General features: G+C 43.7%; 2 protein-coding genes across 2 annotated transcripts; both read left to right on the top strand.

The window, feature by feature from the left end:
* Positions 1-4,159: 4,159 nt before the first annotated feature.
* Positions 4,160-7,137, top strand: LOC120975311 (uncharacterized). The gene is made up of 3 exons (XM_073495880.1): positions 4,160-4,272; positions 4,406-6,486; positions 6,575-7,137. The coding sequence occupies exons 2-3, from the start codon at positions 5,641-5,643 to the stop codon at positions 6,986-6,988; spliced, it is 1,260 nt and encodes a 419-aa protein (XP_073351981.1). The 5' UTR covers positions 4,160-4,272; positions 4,406-5,640; the 3' UTR covers positions 6,989-7,137.
* An 11,082-nt stretch (positions 7,138-18,219) lies between these two features.
* Positions 18,220-24,543, top strand: LOC109761083 (actin-related protein 5). Its single transcript, XM_020319876.4, has 12 exons — positions 18,220-18,437; positions 18,533-18,603; positions 19,084-19,208; positions 19,573-19,614; positions 20,323-20,425; positions 20,555-20,664; positions 21,295-21,404; positions 21,504-21,594; positions 21,798-22,229; positions 22,403-22,521; positions 23,408-23,735; positions 23,859-24,543. Exons 1-12 carry the CDS (start codon positions 18,337-18,339, stop codon positions 24,354-24,356), a joined length of 2,130 nt encoding a protein of 709 aa, XP_020175465.1. The 5' UTR covers positions 18,220-18,336; the 3' UTR covers positions 24,357-24,543.
* Positions 24,544-25,195: the final 652 nt, after the last annotated feature.

Below are 25,195 nucleotides of genomic sequence, written 5' to 3'. Positions count from 1 at the left end.
TAGGACCCAGACTTGATTAAGTCTCTCTCATTCGACTCGCGTCATCCCTATGTGCTTTAACCTATTTAGGAGTGGCTTCTGATCAGTCGACTGAAATTTTGAAGTTGTCAGTCGATTTCATTCCAGCTGTCAGATCAAGATCCAACATCCAGGCATCATCTTCTACCTCTATCTCTTCTTCCTCACCCAATCTCTCTCCAGCCGCCACCACGGACCACCGGCCGGACCGCCGGCCCCCGCCGCCCGCGGCCGGCGGCGCTCCCGCACCGCCTTGCAGCCCCGCCCTCCCCAGAACCACCCCCACCGCCGGTCTCCCACCGCCCCGGCCATCCCTTTAGGCCCCGCCGCACCGAGTTTCTTCTTCGGCGACTCCCCACACCACCGCCGCAGCACCGCCCCTACCACCGCCGTCCACCACCGCCCACCCTGAACCCTAAGATAGACACTGGGGTAGCCTGCCGAACGAGCTTCTTCCTCCCCTCCGGCGAGTTCCTTCCTCCCCTCTGGCTATTTCTCCCTTCGACAGAAATCAACTCACCCAACTGCAAAAATTCAATCGACTGCAGCTATTGCGAACCTATTTTCCTCCTTCTTTGACTATCTTGACGTGTTGTTGGCTTTTGCCTTGTCTCCCGGTCTGAGTCATGTTGTTGTGTGCCCTGTGCTTGCAATTCCTTGCTCGTGAGCTAGTATATCAACTTGCTCCCCTATGTGTTGGAGTGTACACCATTTTCATTAACATACACACAGAGGGAGGCAATGTGTACACCATTTTAATTACATGAATAGTTTTTAACAATGCGTGAATATTTATAAATTGCATGAACACTTTAAAAAAATATGAATGTTTTTAAATACATAAACACTTTCTAAAATGTGTGAATATTTATCAAAAATTGCATGAACACTTCTAAAAATTGTTCATCGAGAAATCGAAACAAGTTCACTGCATACTGGAGAAATGTTCACCATGTTTTTTGGAAAAAACTTAAAACATGTATTTTTTTATAATATACACACAAGACAATATATTATATGATTAACCAGATTACCCTTCACTTCTAAATATAAGCCTTTTAGAGATTTCAATACGGACTATATACGGAATATATAGACATACTTTAGAGTGTAGGTTCATTCATTTTGCTCCGTATATAGTCTACTCCCTCCGTCCCATAATATAAGACGCTCACTACTAGGAAAAAGCCTATACACAGAATCTTACCAGCAGTGCGCTTTAAAATAAGGCGCTGCTGCTACGTAGCAGTAGTGCGCGCACACAAAACTCGCTGCTGAAATAAATGTAGCAGTAGCGCGCCCGCTCTAAGACGCGCTACTGCTATAATTGCCACGACGCCACCGCGAGGCTAGTTCTAGCAGCAGCGCGTTAATACGAAGAGCGCTACTGCTACGGATCATAGCAGTAGCGCATTTCCACAATAACCGCTACTGCTAAGTTTACTACAAAAATTTAGTCCCACCTCACTCCGTGAAGAGAGTTTCTACCACCTTAAATATGTTACTTCTCAAACTTTCACAAGCACTTAGTCTTCATTGAACTCTATGTGTAGAATTTGTGGACGCAATATGAGTCTTCACCGGTTCCTAAACCAGTGAGGACTCATATTGACAAATCAGATTGTACACAAAAAGATCATTGATGATCAATGTATTTTTGATGTCTATTTTTACATGCTGACACATAGCAGTAGCGCGTTCTTTGTGAAATGCGCTACTGCTAGGTCGTTTAGCAGTAGCACCTTTCTCTATAGCGCGCTACTGCTAAGCCATTCCATCTCCCACCCCCACTCTCCTCTATCCGATCCACTCACACTCACACTTACTCGATCTCCCCCTCAACCCCCCGCGCCGTTCCTCCCCAGTCGCCCCTCCCCCCTCTGCGCCGCCGCCACCTCCTCCTCCTCGCTGGACTCGGTACCAGCCTCCTCCTCCGTCCTCCCTCCACTTGCCGCTGGCCGGCCCCTCCTCGCTCAGCCTTCCTCCTCCGTCCTCCCTCCACTCGCCGCCGGCCGGCCCCTCCTCGCTCCGCCTTCCTCCTCCGTCCTACTCTCTTCTCCCTCCTCGAGTAGCCCCTCCTTCTCCCTCCTCCCTCCTCCATCCACAACCCCTCCTCCCTGCTACATTTCGATTTAGTAGGCTAATTCATATGCAACATTTTGATTTTGTTGATATGATTTAGTTGATTTAGTAGGCTAGTTGATTTAGAACATTTTGATTTAGTTGATTTAGTATGCTAGTTGATTTAGTAGGCTAATTGATTTAGTATGCACCATTTTATTGTTTTTTTTATGTACATGGATAGCTAGATGCTTTTGTTTTTCTATAATAAGTTATTTTTTTGGCAAAATGTAGGTGCCAATTTAGTTAAATTTGCCACTTGTTTTTTAATCAATTATCTTAGGCAATAGGGGCCAAATTAGATGAAATGTCTTGGTAGGTGGTACCCTGATTTGGTAGATATTTGTGAAAAGTTTTTTTGGCAATAGGTGCCACCGAAATGCTTTGGTAGGTAGTACCTTGTCATCTAATATGTTACTAGATCTTAGGATTATAATTGTCCATCAAATTGCTTCTTGCGGAAGAACCAAAAATATCACATGGTACTGTTTTTCTTTCCTGTCAAGTGGATCGTTAATCCTTTGCTCATATTGCTTTAGGAAAATGGCGCCACCACCACCACCACCATGTCGACTGTGCAAGTGAAGGTGCGCCAGTAGCCTTGCAACTGGCAAGCTGTTCGGCATCTACTTCCAGCCGAGTTTTCGTCATGCGGCGGTAAGAAATTAGATGAAATGTAACGACTATTTTATTTTTAGTGTTGGCATTACTGCATTGTGTCATTTTGCTTTTTTTACACAGATCGTCCCATGCAATGTGAGGTTGAAATTCAACAAGCTGACAGGAGACACTGTGACATTTGAGGCTTCTGGGGGGCCGTACACTATGGAGGTCGAGAAAGGACGCAATATGTCGCAGATTGGAGGAGATGGATGGACCCGTTTCCTCTCCCGCATGCGTCTTACTGGTGGTGAGTTGATCAGCTTCTCCTTCAGAGCAGAAAGACCTAAACTGGCTGTCATTTATATTAACCTGGTGGAAGATGATGAAGATGATGAAGATGATGAATATGATGAAGATAATGAGGACCCACTCGATGAAGATGATGAGAACCCACTTCATGAAGCCATCGTAGCTCAAAGAATGAGGCTGAGCGAGGAGGAGGTGTGCAACCTATGGGACATAATTCCGCCACGAGATGACTTTGTCGGGGTGCCATTTGTGACCCGCCTGACAAGTACCATGATCGATCGGCATGAAATGGTATGTTATACTGACTGTAGTAATTTGATGATATATATATGATTTATTGTTATACTTACAAATGCAAATTGTCCGATGATATGCTTAGTATAGAGTCCAATGATATGCTTTGTGGAATCTAGTCAATGATATGCTTTAGTGTAGAGTCTGATCACATGCTTATTAGTGTAGAATCCAAGGAACTATTAATAGTGTAGATAATCCATATATACTTATTAGTAAAATTCATGCTTAATTAGTACAAATGAGTAGTACTGTGTCTTTTGATAGTGTAGAAATCTATACTTAATAGAAATATATTTGCAAGAATATGTGCGAGGCTATTTATTAATTGATATGTTTTTCTTATTCAGAAATTGCCAAAGAACCTATCTGTGAGAGTTGTGGTATCAAGCCTGATGAAGAAGGCTCAGCTGGACTACGCCTTACCGCAACAATGGCGGACGTACAGGGTGACCAGGGTGGGCCGCTGCCCACCCTGGGATTTTGACACAGTCTATATACCTATACATAATAGTGGGCCAGAAAAAAATGGCCCAATAAACACGAACGCAGGCGCCCAGTCCAGGTTACTCGTTGTCCCGACGCCCTAGACCCCTAGTCACCGACGCATGCCCATGCCCAGTGCTTGAGTGCTTGACCCCGCGGCCCCCAGGCAGCCGCCTCGCCGTTCCTCACTGGCTCACCGCCAGTCGCACCCCTGCGACCTTGCCAGCCGCCGCCGCCTGGAAACTCCGCCTCTCCTCCGGTCCTCCCGCCCGCCCGCCCGGCCCTCGCCCTGTGCGGCTTTGCGCCCCTGCCCCAGTGCGTGGCTGCGCCACTCGGCCCTCGCCCCCTGCCCTGCGTGCGTGCGGCTGCGCTGCTGCCGTCGGCCGGTTGTCCGGCGATTGCCGGCGCCCCTGCTTTCGTGGCCTCACTCCGATTTATAAGGTACCAATATTCCCAAATTTCTGATTTAGGGACTTATGGTTTGCTTTTTTCCCTATGCTATCCACTACATGAACACAAACCAAAATAGAAAATACCCAATTAGCTTTATTGATAGAAAGTAGTTTTCTTGCAGATTTCTTGAAAAATGAAGAGGGTTGGAGACATTGTTTCTCTTTTCCAGAGAGAAGCTATGAAAATAGGGAAGAAGAAGGCGGAGAATATGTCAGATGTGGCTGAAGAGCAAACCACCGAAGTCGTGTGTAAGCCGATTGTGATTGAAGAGCAAAGTGAAGAACCAATATTGTCTATGTCGAATGTGACCATAGAGCAAACTGAAGATGTGTCACTGCCGTCGCCACCGGTTTATGATTTTAGTCATCTTAAACATGATCCTGGGGAAAGGCTACCCATTGCAAGTTATCCTGTCAATGATCAAGATGCAGTTCGAAGAGCATATATCCTTAAAAAGCCATTCAAACCTTATGCACACAACTTTTAAAAAAGAACAATTGGGAGTAGAGAACGTTCATTCAATCCTTTGTGGCTTCATAATCATAGTTGGCTTGAATATAGTATCAAGAAGGAATCTGTATTTTGCTTTGTATGTTACTTGTTCAAAGAGAAAAAAACTAGTGGTAAGGGTACTAATGCATTTACTGATGGTGGTTGGAGTAATTGGAATAGAGAGGATGCTCTTCTTAAGCATGTTGGTTGCGTAACAAGTGTGCACAATGCAGCTCAAGAGAGATATAGTTATTTGTGAATCCTCGTGCAGCAATTGATGATCTTTATGTGAAGGTAAATAGTGAGGATCTACGCCTTTACAAGATGAGGTTGAAGTATTCACTTAGATGCTTGCAGTTTCTTCTTCATCAAGGATTGGCATTTCGTGGGCATGATGAAAGTGAACAGTCTAGCAATAGAGGAAACTTCCTTGAGCTATTGAAGTGGCTTGCAACAAATAGTGAGGAGGCGAATAAGTATGTTTTGAAGAATGCACCAGGTAACTGCAAATTGACTTCTCATCAGATACAACATCAGCTTATTCAATGTTGTGCAGTACTTACTAGAAAGCAAATTATTAATCAACTTGGTGATGAGCACTATGCTATTCTAGCTAATGAGTCTAGTGATGTATCACATAAAGAACAACTAGCTTTGTGCTTGCATTTTGTTGATAAAGTAGGAAGGTCGTGTGAGCACTTTCTTGGAGTTGTTCATGTAAGTGACACTACTTCATTGTCACTTAAGGAAGCAATTGCAACTTTACTTACTGATCATGGTTTGACTATAACTGAAATTCGTGGGCAAGGATATGATGGGGCTAGTAATATGAGAGGGGAAATTAAATGACTGAAAACATTGATCATGAAAGAGTCACCTTCTGCCTATTATATTCATTGTTTTGCACATCAACTCCAGCTAGTTCTTGTTGCTGTTGCCAAGGGAAATGATGATTGTGTGTGGTTTTTTGATCGAGTGTCTTTATTACTGAATGTTGTTGGAGTGTCTTGTAAGCGTCATGACATGCTTCGAGATGCTAGACTTCACAATATCATGAAACTACTTGAATGTGGTGAGTTACAAACTGGGAGTGATTTGAATCAAGAGATGGGGTTGCCTAGGCCCGGTGATACTCGGTGGGGCTCTCATTACAAAACTGTTCTCAACATTATTGCTATGTATCCGACAATCCGTGGTGTGCTCATAACTCTTGGACAAGATGCTTCACAAAGAAGTGATTGGCCCAAAATTCATACTATTGTTGGAGTGTTTGAGTCATTTGACTTTATTTTCAATGCACACTTGATGCTTGTCATTCTTGGATACACAAGTGATTTGTCTGATTGTTTGCAAAGAAGAGACCAAGATATTCTTACTGCAATGGCACTAGTTAAAACTGCAAAAGGTAGAATACAAGAATTTAGGTCTAATGGGTGGGAGGCATTTCTGCAAAAGGTCACACTATTTTGTAACAAGCATGGCATTCAAGTTCCTATAATGGAAGATAATTATGTGCCTTATGGAAGATCAACACAGTTTGCTCGACCCCAAACAAATGATGATCACTTTAGAAGAGAAGTTTTTCTTGGAGTCATTGATCAAGTTAGTCAAGAGCTTGAAAATCGGTTTGATGAGATCAATATGGAATTGCTATCTTGTATGTCTGCTTTGAATCCCGCCAACTCATTTGCTGCTTTTGATGCACAAAAGGTATGCAAACTTGCTTCTAAAATTTGTATTGCTTTCAAAATTTCTATTGAATCTCTTCAACTCATTTGTTTCTTTTGATGCACACTAGGTACGAAGACTTGCTGATTTTTATCCCAAAGACTTTTCAAGTGCCGACTTGATACACCTTGAACTACAACTTGATAACTATATTGATGGCATGAGAAATGATGAGAACTTCCAAGGCCTTGGAAATCTTGTTGATCTCTCGGTTAAGCTTGTTCAAAGAGGGAGACACATAGTTCATCATTTGGTGTACTTGCTTTTAAAATTGGTATTGATTCTACCGGTGGCAACGGCAAATGTTGAGAGAGCATTTTCTGCCATGACTATAGTCAAGAGCAAGTTGAGAAATAAGATGGGTGATAGTCTTTTGGATGATTGCCTAGTTACACACATTGAGAGGGATGCTTTCTCCAAAGTGAATGAAGATGACATAATTGATACCTTCATGGCAATGCAAAAGCGTAGGCCAGAAACATAGTCTTTTTGAACTTCTCAAGGTATGTACTATGGTCAGTGTTTCTATTTGATACCTTCATGGCAGCCATGTACTATTTACTATGTACGCTTCTTTATGCAAAATTGAGATTGAATTGTGAATTTTAGTGTGTTCATAAGACCATATTGATATATTTCTTTGTCCTATTGATAATTAGTTAGAACGTTCACATGCCATATTAGTTATCAAATTTTTGTTGGGGCGGACCACCCTGTCATCAAAAGCTAGCTCCGCCACTGTACCGCAAGGGGCTCCGTCACCACATGTACTTACCGCATGGACACAGACGGTCGCACACACTTAAACTCGGTTGGGTGGAAGAGATTCCTCGTTGGCAAGAATCTTCATGTTGGACAGGCCATCCTAATCACTATCAGAAACACCCACCGCCCAGGCTTCGAGATGATGATCGTCGTCGATATCATCTAGAACTACATATGTGTGTGTGGCTATATCATCTAGAACTACATATGATGATAGTCGTCGATATCATGTAGAACTACATATGATGATCGTCGTCGATATCATCTAGAACTACATATGATGATCGTCGTCGATATCACCTTGTACTGCTTGAGGATGCATGTTGACTATATATGAAATTGTTATCTAGTACTCCCTCCGTTCCAAATTACTCGTCGTGGTTTTAGTTCAAATTTGAACTAAAACCACAACGAGTAATTTGGAACGGAGGTAGTGGTTTTAGTTCAAATTTGAACTAAAACCACAACGAGTAATTTGGAACGGAGGTAGTACTACCTAATACCTATAATGCTTTATGAAATTGATATCTAGTAGTACCTAGTATCTGGAAATTGCAGTTTATTGAAACTGAAACTAGGTAGGAAGCGGGGGGGGGGGGGGATGATGAAACACATAGCAGTAGTGCGGGGCTAGGAAAGCGCTACGGCTAACTAATAGTACCGTGTTCTGAAAAAGCGATGCTGATATAGTCAATAGTAGTAGCGCGGGTACAAACCGCGCTACTACTAACAGTTAGCTGTAGCACCTTATTAGTAGTGCGGCTGCCAGCGCTGCTGTTAGCCTCAAAACCCACGCTACTACTAGGGTTTTCCCTAGTAGTGGCTTTTTGACACTAGTGTCATGTCAAAAAAGCGTCTTACATTATGGGACGGAGGGAGTATATTAGAATCTCAAAAAAGGCTTATATTTCGGAACGGAGAGAGTAGAATAAATGAAAATGATAAAATAGGAAAAGGAAAATAAAAATGGAAAGGGATAAAAGAAAATGGGAAAAGAAAACTGAAGATAAAAAGAATTATAAAACAAAGAAAATATACGAAACAAATTTCAGTTGATGTGGCATTATATCCCCATACAGTTGCAGATTGGTTGTGACACATGCAGTTGAAGGTTTAGCGGTAGACATGCAACTGGCCGACCTTCGTTCCCCAAGTTATAGTCGCGTTGTCCCCCTTTCAGGTGTGGGGGTTGTCGTATTATATATAGAATGTTGAACTATTTTATGTGATGATGTTCAAAGTTTGTACTATGGTTTTGTTTTGGTGCTGGTGAAATAGTTATATTTTTTGAAATTGTGACGGTACATACCATATTTGCCTTCCTTCCATTGACAAAGTGCAAATTATGAGGGTAATCTCACCACCTCAAGTCAAAAAGGTTATCGCAACTGTTATCCTTATTCATCACTCGAACCAAACACTCCGATGGCTCAACCATGTTTCATCCTTTGAACCAAACAAAATATGGGATAACCTCACACGTCCAATCAAACAAAGAAAAAGGGCTATCTCTAGCCAGCTTGGTTGGGATACCCTCAACCACTCTAGCATGTCCCTCATACCAAACATATCCTAGGGTGTTCCGAACAAAAAGGAAACGCCGACTTGGACAATCTCCTAGCTATAAGATTCATGTTTAGATGTCCGACAACAAATCCTTAAAATCTAACGTCAAATTTTTATCAATTCCGTTTAGTTTTGCATGGCCTAGATATACACATCCAAAATACTGATTCTGATCTGCACGCCATGATATTTCTACCTAGATGTTTGAAGTTTAAGTTTGAGATCCTGATACTGATTCTAATGTCAGATTCTGAAATTACATGAACACATAGAGGCATATAATGTGTCACCATTTTAATTACATGAACTTGTTGTAAAGAAGTGTGTATTTTTTTATAAAATTATATTAATTGTTTTTTAGAATGCATGAATATTTATAAATTACATGAACACTTTTTAAAAATATATGAATATTTTTTGAATATATAAACATTTTCTAAAATGCGTGAATATTATTAAAAATGGCATGAATACTTCTAAAAATGGTTTATCGAGTATTAAAAAAATGTTCACCACATATTGGAAAAATGTTCACTATGTATTTTGGAAAAAACTTAAACATATTTTTTAATATATACACGCAAGACAATATATTTTTATGAACCAAAAAAGAAAAACATGATTATGATTGTAAAGGGAAAAGGAACAAATTAACCGGATAAACAATAGAAGAAATAAAAATGGTAAATAGGAAAAGTAAAATAAAAATGGAAACAGATAAAAGAAATAGGGGAAAAGGAAACTAAAGATAAAAAGAATTAGAAAACAAAAAAATAGGAAACAAATTCACAGCTGTAGTCACGTACGCCTTACAGTTGCAGACTGGTTGTGACACATGCAGTTGAAGGTTTAGCGCTAGACATGCAACTGGCTGACATTCATTCCCCCAAGTTGCAGTCGCACCCCCCCCCCCCCCCGTCCCCGGGGTTGTCCTATTATATATGGAATGTTAAACTATTTATATGTGATGAAGTTCAAAGTTTGTAGTACGGTTTTGTTTTGATCTGTTGTCAATTTTTTTTTTCTGAAATTATCATTGTACATATCATATTTTCTTTCTTTTATTGAAAAAGTGCAAATTAAGAGGGTAATCTCACCACTTCAAGTCAAAAAGGTTCCCACAACCCTATCTTCATTTATCACTAAACCAAACACTCTGATGGCTATTCTCAACCATTTATTCATCCTTTGAATCAAACAAAACATGAGACAACACCACCAATCGAACCAAACAGAAAAAAAAAGGCTATCCCTAGCGAGCTGGTTGGAATACCCTCAATCATCCTAATATGTCCCTCATACCAAACACGAGGTGTTCCGAACGAAAAGAAAAAGTTGACTTGGCTAATCTCTTAGCTTTAAGATTCGTGTTTTGAAATCAACCGTCCATAAGACATTCGCCCGATCCTTAAAATCTGACATCTGATTTTTATCAAATTCGTAGAGCAATCTGATTCGAACTCCCAAACCTTACCCATATACCCTGGCCTGCCACGCCAACCTCATCGAACAATCTCCAGAACCACCATGGCGTCGCTCTCCACCGTCCCGTTGCGCACCTCCGATCGACCTGATCGGCCCACCACCAGACGTACCCGGCGACGCCGCCCCCTCACACGACTGGGCGTTGCTCGACAGGACGGCGCGGCTGTCGGACCGCCGGAACGCGTCCACCGCCGAGTGCCACACGCCGGAGGGCCAGCCCGTGGCGGTGTCCTTCTGGCCGGCCGACCCGCCGGGCCTCTCCCACCTCACCGTCCATTGCCCCGGTCTCGACGCCTCCGACTTCTACGAGGACACCCCGCCCGTCGCCTCTGCGCCGAGGGGCCCCTCGTGCTCCTCCGCGTCACCCTCAACTTCCCCGAGTGGAGGTCCCCCCACCTCTTCGTCTACTCCGCCGCCGGGAACGGGGATAAGAAGCCGTCGCTGCACCTGGTCCCGTGCCCGGACCCCGAGGTCGACGACATCGGCGGCCAGCCCCCGGTGCAGGACTTCGAGGGCAAGGCCCAGCAGCTCGGTCTCCTGCCCTGCGGCGACGGCGGGCGCTACGCCGTGGCGTTGCTCCACCACGAGCGGGACGAGTCCCACGGCCGGACCCGGCAGTGCTACGTGTACATCTTCTCGTCGGAGAAGAACGCGTGGACGCGACGCAAGGCGGCGCCGCTCCACCTGTCTGAGTCCGACCAGGCTCTGTTCGATCGCCACGGGTACTCGAGCTGCAAGCAGGTCGCCGTGGGAAGGAGCTCGGTGGGCTGGGTCGACCTCGTGTGCGGCATCGTCCTTGCCCGCAACCTGTTCGACAAGCGACCCATCGTCAAATTCATCCCGTTCCCGGCCTCGAGGGCCCGCATCACCGACGAGTACAACAACCCTTACTACACCCCGGAGTACTTCTGCGACGTCGTCTGCTCCGGCGACCTGATCAAGTTCGTCGAGATCGACTTCGCCAACCCCGACTGCAGGACCACCGGCAAAAGCTGGAGAGCCACCACGTGGTGCAGGAGGGTATGTTGGGACGACTGGCGCAGGCGATGCACCGTTGACGTCGATGACGTCTCAGTCGACCAGAGCTACTCCGCTCTGCTGCCGGAGCTGCTGGACGAGGAGACCCAGGAGCCGGAGCTGAGGAACCTGGAGTTCCTCATCCCTACGCTGGGCGTGCACGACGACGACCTTCTTTACATGTTGGCCAGGGGTGGCGGTGGAACTGGCGACGGCACGGTCTGGGTCGTCGCCGTCGACATGAGACGCGCGGTGATGGAGGCGTTTGTCCCGGTTTCTACCGAGATGGGCTACACCGTCACGATGTACTGCCCATGCGCCTTCCCCAAGTACCTCGACGGCGACCTCATCATGGCACTAGGTACATAATTTCTCCACACGTGATTGACTTATTACCCGGCGATAAACTACAAGCAGTCCAATGAATTTGTGTTTCGTTTTGTGGTTGATCAGGTGCAAGCATGGAGGCTGAAACAGCTGCTGATAATACTGCCGACACAAATATTAGCACTAGTAATCAAAACTTCTCTGATGAAGAAGATAGTGACTACCAAGGTAAACTTGTTTTACTAGCATAGTGTTTTTGCAAATTGATTGGCCGCACCGGATCATTCGATCTTCTCTCCCGGGCTGTTGGTCCAGCAAGATTAGTCCTAATTCAGCTCCTGTTGGAATCAGGAGATCGGTTCTCAGATTATTGGTGCGCCGAGTCTCTTGAGGGGTATGCCTTGCCCTTCTATGGAGAAGAAGGAGGGCAAGTCTTTTCTGATGAAGAGGGGAGTGACCAAGGTAGCCTGTTTTACTAGCATATATAGTGCTTTTGCGAATACATCTGAACCATTTGATCTTCCCTTCCCGGCCGTCGGCATCCGTTTTAACTGAGCTCTTGTTGGAATTAGGAAATGGCATCGGAACTTGGTGCGGCCAGTCCTACTATGGCGAAGCCCGCTATGGCTACTGTGAAGAAGATGAAGGAGGAGGAGGAGGAGACATGGGCAATCCGATGGACAATGCTGATGTATTTGGAGAATTGCCGCAATACGTATCCGATCCCGACCCCGACCCTCGAGCGAACCGGCGGAAGGAGAAGAAGAAGATGAGGAGGAGAAAGAAAAAGGAGAACAGGAGGAGGAGCAAGGAGCAGGAGCAGGAGCAGGAGCAGAAGCATCATCCCCTGCTGCAGCTTGTGCGGTTTCTGGATGACCGGCCCGAGTTGCACCCGATATGTTTTGTTGCCTGCGTACTGATAGCGATCGTTGTAAGAGAATTTTTGGGTACCAACCCGTGGCAGGCTGGTTGAGCAGAGCTGTGTTTTGTGCATGATTGATGAAAGCACAAGCTTTTTTGTAATGCAGCTTTTGCCACAAATTGCTTGTGGCTCCTGGGCAACATGGAGCCTGAATTTTGAAAAATCAGATTTTTGTAGTTTCAAAGAATTCTGAAACAACACACATGTAAATATGGATGTATAATGCATATTTTAGTTTCATGACGAAATGCGTTTTTATGTGAGCTGCACGAAAGCATCATACTACATTTCTAGCGCATGCACTATTCACTATCAAATTACAGTTTCTCTAGTCCATAAAAATGAATATGTAGTATACACCCATATGTATGGGTATATTGTTTCAAGCGTTAAAAAAGTTTATATTGTTTCAACATTTTTTGAACATAAAAAATTTATTCTACTTTCTCAAGGCTTTTGGTGACGAAACGGTGACTCATATCTTTTTTGCTGATCTTTTTTATTGTGACCGGAAAAACATTTATATTGTGCAATTCCCTGCTTGGCATGTAATTAAACCATTAGATCAAAAATTGCATGTACGAAAAGTGAACCTCGTTGTTCAAATAACACTACATACATCATGTTTGATGTTGAGTTTTTTTCATGAGTAAAAATGCATCCATTTTACACACTTTAGCTCTATTGAAAATTCAAACTATACCTGTAATCTCAGTGTTCGTTTGGGAATCCTAAATGTCAAAATAGCTTGTGTTTCACTAACCCATGGTTAGTGATGTCATAAGAAAGATACTAAGACGACATAGATGTTTATATAAGGAACATGGAGGAACATAGGGATAGGAATTAAAAAAAGAACTCATGTTCATAAATTGCAATGAAAGTGGGTAGTTTTGGGAAAATGTATGTCTATTCATTAATTAAGTGGATAATTTTTTAAAAGTTCTCAAACACAGATGGATTTGCAGAATTCACCCCGATGCCAAAAAAATCCTTAGGCTCAGTCAAAAGATAGAAATTGGTGTTAACAACTTCATTGCATGATTTAAAATTTGAAATCTTGGTTCGGTAACGTTTGGAAAAAGTGCATATGAAAAAGCTTGATTTTGCACATGAGGCATGGGGTTGTCCTTTTTAATTCACACCCCTGTTCAGAAACTCTAGCTGCCACCACCCTCCACTTCCTCTTCGGCGGTGGGAGGGGTGGAGACCCGGGTTTGCATTGTTGATTTGTAGTTAGGCCTCTTAGGATTATAGTTCTGTTCCCCAAGGATGATGTCGTGCATATCAAGACTAAGGTTTCTTCGACTCCTGGTCCCTCATCAGTGGCATAGAGGAGGGTGGAGGATCCTCTCGTTGCCGCCCTACTAGAGTAGTGGGTCTAGTCATGTTATGTAGGGGGTCTTCGAAGGTGTATTTTCGGTTGAGTGGATAGCGCCCCTTCGTGTCTTGGTCCTCTGACTCCTTCTCTAATCGGCGACATTCGACCATTTTTCGACATGGTCGTGGAGCTTGTGAATTTATGTCTCCACGGATTAGTCTGGATAGATATAGGGTGGTCGTCCATGCCTCTTCATCATCTTTTTTCTCCAGGACGATGATCTGTTTCCCAGATCGTCGTCCGTCACACCTTGTGGCTCCGACAGACTACTTCTCGCTTCGTCAAACACGTTTCCCTAGCTCCGTTGGTATTTCGGAGGCCCAGATGCGGCATCGAGCTTCGTTCACGACATCAAAATTTCAATGAATATTGTGTAATTTTTAATATCTTTAAAGACGACCTTATAAGAGTCGATTGACATTGACATACAACATTTGGCATTTTCAGAAGAAAGAAAAAGAATGATTTGTTTAGTTAAAGGGAGAGTGCATATACTTTAGGTGCCTGGAAAACCTATTCACATCAGTCACATTCAATCATGTTCGTTATATCTGCATCCAACAGCTCAAGGTCGTCTTCCTCCTCCCACAAATTTTCTTTACACAAGATCCAATCCAGCAGTCCCCATGCAAACGCCATCTAACCCAGCTCTAAATTGCCGCCCCTCCCCCCCCCCCCCAACCCCGATGCAAAAAAAATCCTTAGGCTCAGTCAAAAGATAAAATTGGTGTTAACAACTTCACTGCATGGTTTAAAATTTGAAATCTTGGTTCGGTAACGTTTGGAAAAAGTGCATATGAAAAAGCTTGATTTTGCACATGAGGCACGGGGTTGTCCTTTTTAATTCACACCCCTGTCCAGAAACTCTAGCTGCCACCACCCTCCACTTCCTCTTCGGCGGTGGGAGGGGTGGAGACCCGGGTTTGCATTGTTGATTTGTAGTTAGGCCTCTTATGATTATAGTTCTGTTCCCCAAGAATGATGTCGTGCATATCAAGACTAAGGTTTCTTCCACTCCTGGTCCCTCATCAGTGGCATAGAGGAGGGTGGAGGATCATCTCGTTGCCGCCCTACTAGAGTAGTGGGTCTAGTCGGGTCTTCATGTTATGTAGGGGGTCTTCGAAGGTGTATTTTTGGTTGAGTGGATAGCACCCCTTAGTGTCTTGGTCCTCTGACTCCTTCTCTAATCGGCGACATTCGACCATTTTTCGACATGGTCGTGGAGCTTGTGAATTTATGTCTCCACGGATTAGTCTGGATAGATATAGGGTGGTCGTCCATGCCTCTTCATCATCTTTTTCTCCAGGACGATGATCTGTTTCCCAGATCGTCGTCCCTCACACCTTGTGGCTCCGACAGACTACTTCTCGCTTCGTCAAACACGTTTCCCTAGCTCCGTTGGTATTTCGGAGGCCCAGATGCGGCATCGAGCTTCGTTCACGACATCAAAATTTCAATGAATATTGTGTAATTTTTAATATCTTTAAAGACGACCTTATAAGAGTCGATTGACATTGACATACAACATTTGGCATTTTCAGAAGAAAGAAAAAGAATGATTTGTTTAGTTAAAGGGAGAGTGCATATACTTTAGGTGCCTGGAAAACCTATTCACATCAGTCACATTCAATCATGTTCGTTATATCTGCATCCAACAGCTCAAGGTCGTCTTCCTCCTCCCACAAATTTTCTTTACACAAGATCCAATCCAGCAGTCCCCATGCAAACGCCATCTAACCCAGCTCTAAATTGCCGCCCCTCCCCCCCCCCCCCAACCCCGATGCAAAAAAAATCCTTAGGCTCAGTCAAAAGATAAAATTGGTGTTAACAACTTCACTGCATGGTTTAAAATTTGAAATCTTGGTTCGGTAACGTTTGGAAAAAGTGCATATGAAAAAGCTTGATTTTGCACATGAGGCACGGGGTTGTCCTTTTTAATTCACACCCCTGTCCAGAAACTCTAGCTGCCACCACCCTCCACTTCCTCTTCGGCGGTGGGAGGGGTGGAGACCCGGGTTTGCATTGTTGATTTGTAGTTAGGCCTCTTAGGATTATAGTTCTGTTCCCCAAGAATGATGTCGTGCATATCAAGACTAAGGTTTCTTCAACTCCTGGTCCCTCATCAGTGGCATAGAGGAGGGTGGAGGATCATCTCGTTGCCGCCCTACTAGAGTAGTGGGTCTAGTCGGGTCTTCATGTTATGTAGGGGGTCTTCGAAGGTGTATTTTTGGTTGAGTGGATAGCACCCCTTCGTGTCTTGGTCCTCTGACTCCTTCTCTAATCGGCGACATTCGACCATTTTTCGACATGGTCGTGGAGCTTGTGAATTTATGTCTCCACGGATTAGTCTGGATAGATATAGGGTGGTCGTCCATGCCTCTTCATCATCTTTTTCTCCAGGACGATGATCTGTTTCCCAGATCGTCGTCCCTCACACCTTGTGGCTCCGACAGACCACTTCTCGCTTCGTCAAACACGTTTCCCTAGCTCCGTTGGTATTTCGGAGGCCCAGATGCGGCATCGAGCTTCGTTCACGACATCAAAATTTCAATGAATATTGTGTAATTTTTAATATCTTTAAAGACGACCTTATAAGAGTCGGTTGACATTGACATACAACGTTTGGCATTTTCAAAAGAAAGAAAAAGAATGATTTGTTTAGTTAAAGGGATAGTGCATATACTTTAGGTGCCTGGAAAACCTATTCACATCAGTCACATTCAATCATGTTCGTTATATCTGCATCCAACAGCTCAAGGTCGTCTTCCTCCTCCCACAAATTTTCTTTACACAAGATCCAATCCAGCCGTCCCCATGCAAACGCCATCTAACCTAGCTCTAAATTGCCGCCCCTCCCCCCAACCCCGATGCCAAAAAAATCCTTAGGCTCAGTCAAAAGATAGAAATTGGTGTTAACAACTTCACTGCATGGTTTAAAATTTGAAATCTTGGTTCGGTAACGTTTGGAAAAAGTGCATATGAAAAAGCTTGATTTTGCACATGAGGCACGGGGTTGTCCTTTTTAATTCACACCCCTGTCCAGAAACTCTAGCTGCCACCACCCTCCACTTCCTATTCGGCGGTGGGAGAGGTGGAGACCCGGGTTTGCATTGTTGATTTGTAGTTAGGCCTCTTAGGATTATAGTTCTGTTCCCCAAGGATGATGTCGTGCATATCAAGACTAAGGTTTCTTCGACTCCTGGTCCCTCATCAGTGGCATAGAGGAGGGTGGAGGATCATCTCGTTGCCGCCCTACTAGAGTAGTGGGTCTAGTCGTGTCTTCATGTTATGTAGGGGGTCTTCGAAGGTGTATTTTCGGTTGAGTGGATAGCGCCCCTTCGTGTCTTGGTCCTCTGACTCCTTCTCTAATCGGCGACATTCGACCATTTTTCGACATGGTCGTGGAGCTTGTGAATTTATGTCTCCACGGATTAGTCTGGATAGATATAGGGTGGTCGTCCACGCCTCTTCATCATCTTTTTCTCCAGGACGATGATCTGTTTCCCAGATCGTCGTCCCTCACACCTTGTGGCTCCGACAGACTACTTCTCGCTTCGTCAAACACGTTTCCCTAGCTCCGTTGGTATTTCGGAGGCCCAGATGCGGCATCGAGCTTCGTTCACGACATCAAAATTTCAATGAATATTGTGTAATTTTTAATATCTTTAAAGACGACCTTATAAGAGTCGGTTGACATTGACATACAACATTTGGCATTTTCAGAAGAAAGAAAAAGAATGATTTGTTTAGTTAAAGGGAGAGTGCATATACTTTAGGTGCCTGGAAAACCTATTCACATCAGTCACATTCAATCATGTTCGTTATATCTGCATCCAACAGCTCAAGGTCGTCTTCCTCCTCCCACAAATTTTCTTTACACAAGATCCAATCCAGCAGTCCCCATGCAAACGCCATCTAACCCAGCTCTAAATTGCCGCCCCTCCCCCCCTCGCTCGACCCCCACCGCCCCGGCAACCCCCTAAGCCCCGCTCTGATGAACAGCTCAGGCGACCCTCCCTCCTCCCGACACACCTAGTTAAGTTTGGGACTCGCTCCCGCCGGCTATCGCCGACTCCCGCTTGTACACGGCTCGGCCTCGCCGTAGCCGGCGCTCGACATGTCCTCTTCGGCCTCGCGCTGCGCTTTGCCAAAAGTGGCCGACACCACAAAAAATTTCAGGCACGTGATGTTTACAAAACCGTTAGTTAAAACGTCTCATAAGTTCAGAACGAATAATTAGGCGAGAGCAGAGGGGGTTTTCCGTGAATGGCCCTTTTGCCTCTCTGCTTCCACAGCCCAAGTTACCAAACCCCTTCCTCCCCAATCCCCCCCGCCTCCGGCGACACCCCTCTCGCCGCCGCCCGGCGAGATGTCGTCGGTCTGCCGCGCGCCGCGGGAGACCGACTTCGCGCGCTTCCCGAACTCCGCCCCCATCGTCATCGACAACGGCGCCTCCACCTTCCGCATCGGGTAGGAGCCCTCCCCCTCCCCCCTCCGCCGCCGCCCCCGGAACTCCCCGAAACCCTAACCCTAACGCGGCGTCTGGTTTGCTCCGTTGCTTGCAGGTGGGCTGGCGAGGCGGAGCCGCGCGTCTCCTTCCGCAACATCGTGCAGAGGCCGCGCCACCGCAGCTCAGGTACGTCACAGGCAGGACGTTTAGAAATCTCGACTTATGTGGTTGCCTGATGCGAATGTGCTTGGATATTACGTCGTTGTGGTTCGTTTGCACAATGGCGCTCGCGGGTTCAGAAGTTCATCGTGGCATTCCGTTGGTGATTGGGTGCTGTTCATGCGTCTTGGTTTTGTCGTGATGCACCGAATTGGGCGTATCGTTGTAGCTGATATACGTTTAGTGTTTCTTTTTGATGATTTCGATGATACCTTGATTTACTTGACTGTCAGTGATTCTGAAAGCGTTTTTCGGGCCAGATGTCTGTAGAAATATTTTTGCAATTGTGCGAGTTCACTGCAATGTTCATGGTTTTCTGAATGTACAAAATGGGCATCACTTTATTTTGAATGAATCCCTTATGCTCGTGTCAGTTGATGGACTTGTAAGAGGATTGGAGCAAATTCTCATATTTTAACTGATTGCAGTTTGTTTCTGACTTGACAGGTGAAACTGTGACAGTTGTAGGAGACACTGATCCAGCTCTAATGAAGTACTTTGACTGCACACGGACATCAATTCGCTCAGCCTTCGATGATGATGTCGTCTATCAGTTCGAGTACATGGAATATGTGGGTCACTCCTACAACATTATCTTCCTGTTTTTTTATTTGTCAGCGAGATCAGCAAATGGTTTCTTATGTGTTTTTAGGCTTCAAATGGATGAACTGGGCAGTCAATGTGGCCTGTCATCTTTGCATTTTTTAGGAATCTGCAACCCTTAGGTCTTGACTATATGCTTGATACTGATCATATTGTAAAGAGTTCCTATGAGTGTAAAAATATCAGAAAGATGCATATTCAATGCTTAGGAAAAATTCAATGTGTGCCCCTTGTGATTTTGAGTTGATAAAGAACTTCAAAATGTACTTTTGTAACAGACAAGTCACTGTACTTATTTAACCTTTTTGATCTGGTATTATTTGCATGTTGCAGATTCTTGATTATGCTTTTGACCGATTAGGTGCCACATCAGAGGTAAATTTACCTGTGTCAACACATGTCTCTTGAATAATTTCCTTTAGTCTTATTTTTCTTTTCTTCCTTGGTTTGGTGGCTTGTCTTTTACTTTGCACCTGATAAATAAGTAACTTTTACGTAGTTAGTCCTGTTGAATAAGAAAAGAAGGAACCAGCGGTTGGTTATCCATGTCAATTTACAATTCTAGTTACCAGTGTAGTATGTGTAGTGGGGACTAGGGAGTAGGAAACATTTTTCTAGTGAGTGGAAGTCAAACAACGTCTTAAGGGCTTTGGGAAAGAACTTTAGTCTTAGCCTCTGAGCATAAGCAAGGTGAACAGAAACAGTGAAGTATGCAACTCAATTTTCGGTAAATGACAAGCATGGACGATTATCTCATTTCACCAGTTTTTCCACTTAGCAATGAATGCTAAGGAATAACGCAGGAAGAGTTGGTATTCCGAAGCTAGTAGTTTGCTATTCTCATGCAATGAATCTGTAAAGTGAAAACTGAAAACCCTACACATCAGTTCATTTAGTCTCATAGTTCTAAATCTGATAGTTATTGACTTGAAAGATGAGTAACTTATATTTTACGTGTATCTTTAAACTTCACAACTTAGTTTTTTATAAACAATTATTTCACAACTTAAAGTTTTTTCATATAAACAAATAATTGTTTCATACTGTTGAAATCTAACTATTATTTGTTTTAATACCGGTCAGGTGGGCCATCCCATTCTTATGACAGAGTGTGAGTGCAATCCATCCTTTTCTCGAGCACGAATGTCTGAACTTCTTTTCGAGACATATGGTGTGCCATCCGTTGGTAATGTCTTTTGTGATCTTTATGTGCTTTTGTTATGACTTATGAACCGCATCTGTTAGTATAGTAGTGCAGTAGCACAGTTGATAGAAGCATAAGTACTAATGTTTTCTCTTACTATTTGCATTTCAGCTTTTGGTATCGATGATGTATTTAGCTACAAGTACAATCAGAAGCTTGGAAACTGTGGAGAAGATGGGTTGGCTATTTCGTGTGAATTTGGAACATGCCACGTTGTTCCAGTAAGTTTGTTTCTTCAAGATACGGCTTTCTCCAACTGTGTGCAACATACAAGTCATTTCATGTGTCTCCTTTTGTCAGATACCATGAAATGAGTACAACTACATCTGTTTAGGAGGAAATACCATTGACTGTATCTGAATTTTGAGTTTCTAACTGGATAAACAGGGACATTTTACAGTAGATCATATGTTGAATAAAATGAATAAAAAGAAACAGATGCTACCGTAGATTATGTGTTGCTGTCCAGGCATGCGCTGTCCCCTTTTCTGCTCCCAGCTCCACAACTATTGGGTTACTGTGGAGAGCTTGAGTGAACAATATTGTTCTGGCACTCTCTCCATGAGGATCTGCTTATAAGCTCCTCCATGTTAGACACCATACTTTGATGCATTAATCACAGTGAGATTCTGTTCCTTGACATGCCCCCCCCCCCCCCCCTGAAATACTAACAAAATGAATGCACAACAAATTCTTCGTTTGGACGGAATGTGCTGTATATTAGTTTGGCTTGTTGACTGTTTCAGAGACCATGTTCAAGAAAAAGTCTCAGCACTTGTGTTTACCTATCTGTATATTTCAAATTAAGTTGTTGATCTATGGACTAAAAGCCATGTTGGATCTGTTTTCAGTTCTTAAAAGGGCAGCCTGTGCTGGGGGCATGCTGCCGAACAAATGTTGGTGGATCTCACATTACTGATTTCCTGAGGCAGCTCCTCTCTCTTAAATATCCCTATCACGTGTATGTATGAGCACATTTTTCCGAAGTACTTTGTATTATTTGTTTTCACTAATCCGTACCATTTCCATGTCTAACAGTAGTCATTTTACATTTGCATAGGGCAAACTTTACATGGGAAAAGGCTGAAGAACTGAAGAAGGAACATTGTTATATAGCTGCTGATTATATGTCAGAGTTGCAGATATTCAAAGTAAGATATTTGTACCTATTTCTTTGTTCGCTTGTCAATTTTCAGAATTATCAAATTCCTATTTCCGATGTGTTTTCCATATAGAAAGGACATTCTTTTCACTCCACTTGCTTGTCATTTTCTTAGAATTTCTTTCTAGAAGTATGTTTATAGCAATTATATACATTCTTGCAACACCATGAATTGATCACTTCAGTTTGCAGAATAACAAGGAAGAAGCTGAAGAGAAGACTAGGTACTGGCAGCTACCATGGGTACCCCCACCCAGAGATGAACCGCCATCTGAGGAAGAGCTAGCGAGGAAGGCGGCTTATAAGGAAAAGGCTGGTCAACGTTTGCGAGACATGGCTGCTGCAAAGAGGTCTCAGAAGATAGCAGATCTGGAAGAAAAACTGTCTGGCCTGGAGGATTTGATGGAGCACCTTGATGGAGCTGATGAATTGCAAACAACGTCTATTCTGGGTAGATCTGGATACCTTTCCCAGCAGGAAATTAAGTCTGATATTCTGAAAGCAACACAGTCTCTAAGAAAAGCGAAGGGGGAGTCCAATGGCAATGAGGAGAACGCAGATGCTTCAGGAGCTGATAAGTACCCACTTGTATCTGTCCCTGATGACATGTTGACACCAGAGCAGGTATGTGTTTAGTTAAGCTATCGTCCGTGACTTGTTATGTAGTCAACAACGAGATTCCATTAATGTGCTCTTGGGATCATCTTGCACCTTCTTAATGTTAGGATAAACGTAATCTCCCATGGTTAACACTTTTGCTGTGTCTGTGTCTGTGTTCCACTTTTACTCTTATCCAGTTAAAGGAAAAGAAGAAACAGATACTACTTAAAACTACGACAGAGGGCAAGCTGCGCGCCAAGCAGAGGCGTGCCGAGGAGGCAGCATTGAGGGAGAAGCAAGAAGAAGAGAGGCGCACGTAAGTGGCAACATTCTCGGTCTGCAATTTATTACTCCCTCTGTTCACAAATACAAGATGTTCTGGATATTCCAATATGGACTAAATGCGGACTGAAATGAGTGAACAAACACACTAAAATGTGTCTATACATCCGAGTCAGAAAAAAGTTAGAACATCTTATATTTGTGAACGGAAGGAGTATATGGTAAAGTCCTCCTGTATGAAGTCACATGCCATTGTGTCTTGTTGATGAAATAGTTACTACCTTAAAGCCATTTGACATTTTTTTTTGTTCTTTCGAGACATTCCATGTTCATCAAATTTTAAACTGTAGGAGGAAAGTACATTTCTGTATTTTGTAACACATTTTTTTTACCAATTTTGAAGGGAAAACTAGTGTTTATCATAATAGCAAACTAGCAACCACATTAAAAAAAAGACTAAGGGAGAAGAAAGCCCCTAACTTTTCATCTAACTACTAGGTGGGAGACTCAAACCCAGGTGGGGTGAGTGGAACCATGTCATTTTTCTCTAGGAGAGCTCCCCCTAGCAACCACATATCGCTGAGCTCAGAGCTGCATTCGCCTCAATGCATTAGAAGTGTCTTAAAGCCTTTGTTTCTATAAGAGAACATCACTAGAAAGGCAGAATCTGGGAAGTGGGTGCTGCTATTCACTATGTACTGTCAGTTTTACTTGACAATATGTGGTGTCTTGTGTTAAAGATGCTCTTCCTCCAAATTGGTACTATGACTTTTCTGCAACCTGTCTTAGAGATCAAAGTTACGGGCTGATAGGTTCTACAATCTGGTTGATACGAATAGGGTACTCCCTAAGCTGTTGTAGTTGTGCTTGAGGTTTTCTATTGTTTCTTCTGTAATATGTTGTCACTCTTAACTACACAGGGAGAACCCAGAGTTATACTTCGACGAGCTCCGTGCCCGATATTTAGAACTTTCTGAGAAAGTCGATCAGAGGAAGCGACAAAAGGTTAACGGCAACAATAATTCATCTGGTGCCGTAGGCCGTGGCGAGCGCCTAAATGCCGCCCAGAAAGAAAGAATGCGGTTACTTACCACTGCTGCATTTGACCGAGGGAAAGGCGAGGACACTTTTGGAATGAGAGATGAAGATTGGTTGGTCTACAAAAAGATGAGCAAAGAGAATGAGGAAGATGATGATGGGAAAGATGATGATGAATCAGAGCTTGCTCGAATCGCATCAAAAATCCAGGTAAGGCCCCACTCTCATGCTTTCCTATTCATGATGTCCATTTTCTCATATCTACGTTTCTTTGGTGAAGTAAAAAACTCTAAAACTAATTGTATCATAATAACATGACGCTTCCCCATGCAGGAGGTGGATCCTACATTTGTGAACAAACATGACGCTGTTGAACCAGCTCCAGACCCTCATAAAGTCCGGCCTCTCACCGCAGACGATTTCAAAATCGCCATCGGGATCGAGCGGTTCCGCTGCCCCGAAGTACTATTCCAGCCTGGCATGATAGGAGTCGACCAGGCCGGCATCGATGAGATGGTCAGCATCTCCCTCAGGAGGCTACTGGAGGACGAGTCCGTCAAGGAGCGCCTCTGCCAGTCCATCCTCGTCACAGGTGGCAGCTCCCTGTTCCCCGGGATGATCCCTCGGCTCGAATCCGGGATCCGGCAGTTCCGGCCCTACCTCGCGCCGCTGAAGCTTGTGAGAGCCGCCGACCCCATCCTGGACGCGTGGCGGGGCGCTGCCGCCTTTGCGGCTTCCAGCAAGTTTGGGAAGCAGACTTTCACATTGGCGGATTACAGAGAGCACGGCGAGAGCCTGTTCCATCGCTACAATATTGTCTACACGTTGTAGCATCGTTCTCTTGATGTGCTCCGCTAACGTATAGGGAAACTGATGCGTCTTGCTTGTGAACAGAAGTATTTTTGCTGGTGATAATGCATCTTGTGAAGATGACATACTTTTAAGTCGGCTTAGAAACATTGATAATTATTGTTTATTAGACAGTATCTTTCTTAAAAAATCGATATCCTTGGTCTAAGCACTTTGTCGAAAGAAATGCATACTCTAATTGTTCTGCTGCCTATCTGTTATTTAAAGGTTTGGAGCCAGTCCTGAATTATGCGGGTTTTGTTCGAACGTGATGCTCGTGTTATTGTTGCTATATACCGTGCTGCTGTCTTCCCAGTAACTTCTAGTCATATTTGTAAGTAATGGCACACATTTTTTTTGCCTGATTTTCTAATTGTGAGGTTTAATTTCAACATAATACATATATTCTAAAATCCATCATTTCAATTTAAATTCAGTTATAGTCCTCTTTCCACAGATTCAAACAATATATTATACATTAAATTGAAAAATATTTGATTATGCCTATATTCAGTTTTAATTTTTAATATGTACTTTGAATTCAAAAACTACAATTCATTATTTCTAAGTATGACATAAATATAGTTTTAGGGGTTTTTACAAATGAGAAAAGACTACATTTGAAGTTAAAACGAACCCATTACAGCTATATGTGAGTGCATTCTTAGGGTGCGTTTCACATAAAAGTTCATGTTGAAAATTTACGTATTTGACCTCCCAGACTTGTCAAAAGTTTAGGACCACACGTGTGGCATAAACATATGGCAAGTCCGAATGTTTTTATGGCAAATTTAGTGACGCTAGGATCACAATTTTGATTG

This window comes from Aegilops tauschii, chromosome 3 (genome assembly GCF_002575655.3).
Source record: "Aegilops tauschii subsp. strangulata cultivar AL8/78 chromosome 3, Aet v6.0, whole genome shotgun sequence".
NCBI lineage: Eukaryota > Viridiplantae > Streptophyta > Magnoliopsida > Poales > Poaceae > Aegilops > Aegilops tauschii.
Note: the sequence above shows the minus strand (reverse complement) of the source record. Positions and strands in the feature narration are given on the sequence as shown.